General features: G+C 42.4%; 1 protein-coding gene across 2 annotated transcripts; it reads left to right on the forward strand.

Annotated features, from left to right (window-relative positions):
* The first annotated feature begins 223 nt into the window (after positions 1-223).
* Positions 224-8,532, forward strand: LOC138950863 (galaxin-like). 2 transcript variants are annotated; one of them, XM_070322573.1, is made up of 3 exons: positions 224-378; positions 2,102-2,175; positions 6,576-8,532. In XM_070322573.1, exons 2-3 carry the CDS (start codon positions 2,103-2,105, stop codon positions 7,910-7,912), a joined length of 1,410 nt encoding a protein of 469 aa, XP_070178674.1. In that variant the 5' UTR covers positions 224-378; position 2,102; the 3' UTR covers positions 7,913-8,532. The 2 variants fall into 2 exon arrangements, with proteins under 2 accessions (XP_070178674.1, XP_070178675.1); XM_070322574.1 differs by having other exon boundaries at positions 265-374.

Consider the following 8,532-nt stretch of genomic DNA (forward strand, 5'->3'; position numbering starts at 1 on the left):
TATACAAGCTGCTACACATCTAAGTAATAACCCCTGTGTGACTGGCTCTTTTCGTCAAATTAGGAGTAATAAAGTTGTTTTTGTGTAACTTTTAGGGGAAAATATAGCACGTTTATTGTCATACCCAACACGTGAATTTCTCCCATAAATTCGCTTGCTCTTGTTTTTCTATGCAACATCAGAGAAATATTGCAAGTTTATTGTCATGCGTAGTACCTGGTTTTATCGCCAATACGAAAAGTAAGAAGCCAACAGCCAGTTGTCGCTTCGAACTATTCCAGTAAGTCAAGAGATTACGTCGTAGATCCACATTGACTGCAAGGGACAGAAAGCAGCCTACTTGGTCCCGAAACCTTGTTCAACATCCGAAGCAGGCAGGTAGGTCTTGATTCTCCGATGGCGATTATCTTGACAGCTGGATAGAATCGCGACTATTTATTGTTTCGGTATCTCGCTATAGTTCTCACTTTGTGTATATTGATTTAAGGCACATTCTTTCTCGTGTTAACGATTCGTCTCTTTCCATCTCAGTCTTGCAAGGCTTTTACGTGGGACAAGACCCATCCCTCCACTTGGACACATAGTACTCACCAATTGTTTGTTCGTTCATGGGCTGAAACTCCCACGGCTTTTACGTGTATGGCCGTTTTTACCCCGCCATTTAGGCAGCCATACGCCGCTTTCGGAGGAAGCATGCTGGGTATTTTCGTGTTTCTATAACCCACCGAACTCTGACATGGATTACATGATCTTTTTCGTGCGCACTTGGTCTTGTGCTTGCGTGTACACACGGGGGTGTTCGGACACCGAGGAGAGTCTGCACACAAAGTTGACTCTGAGAAATAAATCTCTCGCCGAACGTGGGGACGAACTCACGCTGACAGCGGCCAAATACAAATGGATACAAATCCAGCGCGCTACCGACTGAGCTACATCCCCGCCCATAGTACTCACCAATAACTTGGGGGCTTTGTTCGCAGATTGGGAATATTTTGATGAATTTACATTTCTTAATCGTTATTATATTAGTCGCAATCTGAGAAAGTAATTTATGAAAGATTATTCCTTACGGCACATGGGAGTGGTTAGGGTGTTCAGTTTTGGTATGTATTCAGGTGTAGATAGTATCATTCCATGTACAAGAGGAGCCATGCAGCTCTGAGATGGTGAGCTGTGGTATTTTCCTGGGAAGGTTTATATCTTTGATGATTTATTCTTAAACGCATTCATTCCTTTACTAAATCACTCACTCACTGACTAACGGACAAAGGCGAAAAACAAGAGAAAGCTCAATAGCAACCGTATCTTGATGGTAGCTATGAAGTTTACCACAGGAAAAGCATGACTTCTCATTAAAGTAAATGCTGCCAACAGACGCAGACGCACTTCACCTGCCCTGTAAGCTTTCTGACGCGCTCAAAAAAGGGGGACCAAATCAAAGACGTAAAATAATGTCTAAATGTGATTTACGTTGGAGTGTACATGTATATTGTCAAAGTTTCCTTTACTCATCAAGACACGTGAAGATAAGTACAGAATTGAATACTTTTATTCCTTTACTTGGTGGTTCATACACTTTTGAATTGATTTTTGCCTACTACACAATGGCTATTGCTGTTATGTTCACTGTTGTGATTCATTCCCTCACTCTTTCTCTCTCTGTCTCTGTCTCTCTCCTTTCTTTGTATCGTTCCGTATCAATTTCTTACTTGCAATTCCTCTGTCTTTTTTCTATATTTCTTGGTGTTTATTTGTTTGATAATTGATTCATGAATTAATATATTATTGTTCATTTTGATCTATCTATATTATGTTTTTCATTGATTTTATAGTTAATGTATGTATGTATTTTAATGTGTTTGTTTTTGTTTACATTCATTCATTCATTCATTCATTCATTCATACAACTTCATTTATTCATTCATACACATTCATTCATTCAATCATTTATTCATTCAATCATTTATTCATTCAATCATTTATTCATTCAATCATTTATTCATTCATTCATTCATTCATTTATTCATTCATACACATTCATTCATTTATTCACTTATTTATCTGTTCGTTTATTTGTTCATTGTGTGTATTTTACCAACAGGATGACCTGCACAAAGCTGTTGCTGACACTGTTCCTGTGTGCCACCTTCTGCATTCAGCATGGGTGGACATCATGTAAGAAGTCACCCCCTTCTTTGCTTGATGAGATACATTATGTTATATGAAGTCTTATATCGCGCGCGTATCTCCAGACTCGGACTCAAGGCGCAGGGATCTATTTATGCCGTGTGAGATGGAATTTTTTACACAAGACATCACGCATTCACATCGACCAGCAGATCGCAGCCATTTCGGCGCATATCCTACTTTTCACGGTCTATTATTCCAAGTCACACGGGTATTTTGGTGGACATTTTTAACTATGCCTATACAATTTTGCCAGGAAAGACCCTTTTGTCAATCGTGGGATCTTTAACGTGCACACCCCAATGTAGTGTACACATTAGCAAGATCTAGATCAGCACTTGTCAGGACGTGTACGGGAACGTGTACGGGTAACGTCATCAAATCTAGTTTTTACGTCACGCGTTTGCCAAGATCTGCAGTCTTGGTGGGAGCAAAACAACTATGCATTTGGAACATTGGAGAAAAAAGTGAATCACGTGTGACGCATTATCTACACGTACACGTACAGGTCTTTGCTACACGTTCGACCATCTAGACCACTGTAAGGCCAAAAAAAAATAGGTCTGTTTACGGTAACATAGGCTAAAAAAATAGGGTCGGTAGGTCGGGATTTTTTTTTTTTTTTTTCCAAAAAACCCATATTTTTACGTTATTTTGCCAAAAAAACAAGATTTTTTTTTCCCCAAATGCCAAAAAAAAGTCTAGGGTCGCGCGAAAAAACTAGGGTCGGTCGCGTTACCGTAAACAGACCTTTTTTTTTTTTGGCCTAATATCGCTTCAACAAACCAAGACGTCTATTCTTGACCATCAAGCATCTAATAATGGAAGGGCGCTGGTTCTGTGCGACGCTTAGTTTTCGAGATAGGTGTGACTGACGAAGAACAGGACGTCACATTCCAAATAAGCACGACTATGTTGCAGGTGGAAGCCGCTGAGATTGCATTTCTTCGGGAGGTTTCCGCAAAAATAGATATTACACGATTTGCGCAAAACAGTTGAGAAGCAGACGATCTCTGAGATCTCTGTTCGTCTCGTGATAACGTTATTTTGTATGATAACGATTCACTTGCAAACTAAAGTACACAATTTGGTGTGTCAGTGGTAAATGTACATAGAAATGTGTAATACAGACAAAGCAAACAAATAAACGTGTTTTTCTCGTGAAAATGTTGCGTTGTGCGGGTGTTTGGGTGGCCACGTGATGTACACAAAGCAAAGTGCGGGACGGACTCTGCTCTGTGCTGTAACACTGGCAAGTTCAAAACACGAGAAAAACGATTTCGTTATGCGGGCAGCCACGGGGGATGTATGTATTTTTCAAATGGTTGTAAAATAAGTCTTGTATTTATCACCGTACTCAGGCCCTGGTTTTTTTTGGTCACACCTAAAACCGTTATTTCTTGTGAGCGACGCAGCATTATAAAGTGAAATCTCTGACGTCTAAAGCGAAGGGAGATAGAGAAGACGTGAGTAAGGCCAAACAAAAAATATGTTGGTTTAGGGTAACCCGACTCAGTGACCCTTGGAAGTCATGGTTAGGTTAGTACAGTAAGTAGAGGTTACATGCCGAGTCTCAGTGAATATTACAAATAATGGTCGAAGTTAGCGGATCATGAAAAATGCGAGCTTCAGGAGGGCATCTCCTATAGAGGAATGCGTTCAAGTCATCGATGAATTTTGCTCGTCATTGCCCGAGTGTGTCTTTACAACGAAAGGGGCCATTTTCCAGTCGTTTGAATTCAGTAAATATCTTAATAGTTATTGTCATCATTTTCACGAGTTTTCATTCACAAACACCTGGGAAATAAATCTTATGTTCCCCATGCAATAAATCCCCGGTTACCATAGTTGCAGGAAGCAGGTTAGGCTATACACGTTTGGATAATCAAAAGCAAACCCAATAGAAACGCTCGGGGATTCTTCGGCTCTTTTCATTGGCGTTTCCCCAGGCCTAAACAGACGACACGACACTGCTTTGCGAAGTTCCAAAAACGAACTGGCAAAAAACAAAAAACAAAACTACTTCATGAAAGGTCATAAATGCATCACAAACAAACGAAACCTAGCGATATGTTTTGTCTTCTTACAAAGTCGTGGAGTGCGTGTATCTGTGTTTCGATACACAGACGTTCGGAAAAACACGAACGTCAAGTTCAAGTCAAACCAATTGACCCCTGACACACAAAGTTTGACCCGTGCACAAGACGTTGTAATAAACGAAGCGCAAAATAAGAAAAACTAATAAAAGCAAAGAACATAGCAACAAGATATGCAAACATCTAACAAAATCGAGCAAGCAGAATGACAGGTCTAATGAAAAACAAAGAGGCAATGAGTCGGAAACAAGATCGCGATTCTTTCCTTCGCTGCACGACGCAAATCTTCTGTGACCTTTGACCCAACGTAGCTTCCACATTCGATCACTAAGCTTAATATTTACAACTAAAAACCGAGGGGGTGGAATACTGAGAGGAACCTACAGAACTGTGCATCCTCAAACCTGACATATTTATCCCAACATTTTATGAACTCAAAACACAGAAAGTTGCTTTCACACGCCAGCTTTGATTGCAACAACGTGCTGGGGCCCCAAACCATGTGTTGTCAAAACGGAACTCGTGTTTCAAACCATGGCTCCCTGTGTTGATTTGGCACTTATTTTCTAACTACCAAAATTATGCCAAAAACGATCGTCGTTTGTGTATACTCGGACATTTAGGTAACCCAACAGGTAAATGTTTGAAGCGTTTATATCATGTAAGTATGTCTCGACATGTATTTCTCTCTCTCTCGACTGTACACAGAGATAAGAACAGCCTCGCTTTCACCTAGATCCTGCCTAAAAACAATGTTCAGACCTCATGTTCAGACTCGGCGTAATGATTCCGAACGGACTACTTTTTAGCGGTCAAGTTCAGTCGTCCGCATACTCGAAAGTGAAAAAAAGATTAAACGTGTTGCTACAGTATCGGAGGATGAACTGTCGAAGAAGAAAAATAATCTCGTGCCAACCACTAAGCAGAAGACTACTATAGTTGTCCAGAAGAAGTTCTGAAACACGTCACGTTCCAAATCAAAAGACGACATTCTCTTCTCTTACGTCACTATTCTTGGTTTACGGTACCATTCGGCGGCTTTGCTACGAGTATGCCATAGTCTTGGTTAGCCGAGACCTTGAGGTGGAATGCGAGTGATTAGGTTTGTTGATTTTGCTCGGAGAAGTGGTCCGTGTTCAAGCAAGTTTCTTTCTTCTTTGAAAACAAAAACACAAAAGACCAGTGAATGTCGAGATATATATGTTAATTGGATCTGTAATCCAAACATGCCTTTTGGTCAATCTCGATGGCAATTTATTCCACTCGCCCTACGGGCTTGTGGAATAAACTTCCATCTCGATTGACCAAAAGCCATGTTTGGATCACATATCCAATTAACGAATAATATAATGCTGCTGCTCAATGTTAAACCTCGTGCTGTTGATTCGAATTCGGAATATATTTTTGAAAGCGCACAAAAGTCAGACCATTTGACCTGCAAACTTGCCACTTAGTGGAACAGTCATGAATATAGAGAATACTACATGGCTTGCTGTATTCTACCAGATTTACACGAGTTGTTTTTATAAATATTGAACTGCGAGCGAAAGTGAGCTGTTCACTTTTTAAAAAAGCAACGAGTGTAAATCTGGTACGAAACAGCAAGCCATGTAGTATTCTGTGTATCCTACATACTGTACTTACGTGTATTGTACTGAAAATGTCCTGCAGTCGAGGCAGATAAATTGAAGACGCTTAATTGTTTTGGAACCTCGATCTCTTCTAAAGCCTCGTGCAATCTATTACGTCAAAGTAAAGAAACGTCACTCAGAAAGTGTGGCGTGACGTGTTAGTTCTAAAAAATTCATCCAGTATAATTATAGCGAGCGCCATTTTTTTTTCTATAATGACGTTTGTCTCGGTGACTTTGGCATCATAAGCAGTGGAAAAACAGGTCCCTGCCAGACTTTCTTGACATGACCTCATTTACATGATATACACACGTGTGATTTGAACGATTATTATCTCACGAGTGTCTCTCTCACGTATGTAGGATAAAATCGGAAGTTAATAGTTTGTGAACGGTCATGCATACATAACCCGAAGTTAATGTACACTAAATATGATGTACTTCGGTCAACAGATCAATCAATCAAGCAATCAATATGAGGCTTATATCGCGCGTATTCCGTGGGTACAGTTCTTAGCGCAGGGATTTTTATTTTTTGTGTTATTTTTGTTTTGTTTTTTGGTTGTTGTTTGCAATGCAGACGTTATTAGCACTCTTGTCGGCTGCATTTGTGTGTGCGTCACCCTGTATACAATTTGCCCCTTTATCCTTTTAATCTCCAGATTCATACTGTGGCTCGGCGACCTATGACAGGGATGTTTCCATGTGCTGCGGACGCACTGTCCATACTAGAACAAGCAAAACCGACGGATGTTGTGGCACGGAAGTCTACAACACCAGCTCGCAAAGCTGTGTCTACTGCTCTGGAGGCACTTACCACATAACCGCACCGAAGTACACGTTCCGTTGCTGTGGATACTCCTCACAGGCTCAACTCTACAACGGCACGAGCCACTTGTGTTGCGCGGGTACCCTTCATGTCAAGAAAAGGTTCCACTATTGTTGCGGGTCTCGAACCTACAATTATTCATCCCAATCGTGTTGCTTTGGCAAGGTCCTGCCAGGGGGGAGTCGCCACGGTTGCTGTGGCAACGGAACTTACAATTACTACACACAGACGTGCTGCGCAAACCAAGCTCGTCCGGGCGGCACAGGGTATCGCTGCTGCGGGAATGAAAGCTTTGCGGGTAGCACTCACACATGTTGCAAAAACCAAGTTTTCCCCGGAGGGAACGGTCACTATTGTTGCGAAAATGAAGTCTACAACAGAAGTACACACAGCTGTTGTCAGGGCAAGCTTGTGACGGGGGGCGGGTTCTGGTGCTGCGGCCCTGACGCCTACAACCCAAACAACCAGTCGTGCTGCGGTGGCCGGGTGGTGCGAGGCGGGAGGAGCCACGCTTGCTGCGGGTCCAAAGCCTACAATACAACCAAACAAGGCTGCTGCGGATCCCAGGCCTACCACAAGAAGAAAGAGATCTGCTGCGATGGCAAGGTCAACGATAAGCCCAAACGCGCCGAGTGTTGCCGATCCCAAGCTTACAACTCCAAGACTCACAAGTGTTGCTCAGGCACCGTGACGCTGGGCGGGAAAGGCATGGCGTGTTGCGGAACTGGTCAGACCTACAATAAGACAACCCACATTTGTTGCGTCGGCGTCGTGCTTGAGAGCATCGGAGTGGACAACTACCGCTGCTGCTACGACAAAGCGTACGACTCCAAGACACAGAAGTGCTGCACTGGTCAAGTCTTTCGGGCTGGACCGGACGAAGCATGTTGCTACTACAACTTATACAACCTTGACACCCAAAACTGCTGTCGCTACAAAATCAACCAGGGTGGACGAAACTACACTTGCTGTGATGAGCGCAGCTACGACAAAACCACGCACACCTGCTGCAGAGGCCAAGTGGGACCAGGCGGCACGGGCTACGCCTGCTGCGACTACCAACCCTATCATTTCCAGACGCAGGGCTGCTGCAGAGGAAGAGCCGTATACAACACGTCGACGCACATCTGCAAGACCACTTATCCCTATGGAGTTGTTAAACGTGACTGATTTGTGTTCTGCAGCTCAAGCGACACCCTATGTTTAATCGATGTTACCGCTCGGCTTCGTTGGGAAACCAACATTCTAACATTGCAGCTACGACACTTCAAAAACGCAGTAACACGCTGCGAAAATATTTTTATCAAAACAATAATAATAATAATGATAAATAACTTTTCTATAGCGCGAGTCCCATCAATTGGCTCCAGGCGCTTTACAAATTCATTCTAAAAACAAGGCAATCCCACACTGCAGCGGATGCAGTCAGGATGGTGATATTTGGTAAGTGTCAAAGTGGAGTGATAGTCTAACCCAAGGGCAGATCTGAAACAGTTGGCTATACTGTTTCCGGCGGAAAGCCTGTACATTTACTTTACAGTCCTCGTGTTATAATAAACTTCACAAAAGTAGTCTAAAACTTAAAAAGTAAAAGAATGCGGGTCCCTCATATGTTGCAGGATACACAGAGAATGTTGCGAAATGATCAGTTGTTATTGTTGAAACCACAGGTATATGATCTTACAAGTTCGTATCCCCCTTCATCGTATCTGTCGACGCCCGTTTTTGATCGCTAATTGCTTCCCTTTATATAATAAACTGACCACAGGGCGTCATCGTACAAACATAAA

This window comes from Littorina saxatilis, linkage group LG16 (assembly GCF_037325665.1).
Source record: "Littorina saxatilis isolate snail1 linkage group LG16, US_GU_Lsax_2.0, whole genome shotgun sequence".
Classification (NCBI taxonomy): Eukaryota; Metazoa; Mollusca; class Gastropoda; order Littorinimorpha; family Littorinidae; genus Littorina; species Littorina saxatilis.

What these genes read in the sequence shown, in the direction of transcription:
- LOC138950863 (XM_070322573.1), top strand. Translation starts at nt 2,103, where the DNA reads ATGACCTGCACAAAGCTGTTGCTGACACTGTTCCTGTGTGCCACCTTC. An exon ending in TCAGCATGGGTGGACATCAT is followed by an intron (nt 2,176 to 6,575) that starts GTAAGAAGTCAC and finishes TTTAATCTCCAG; the next exon opens with ATTCATACTGTGGCTCGGCG.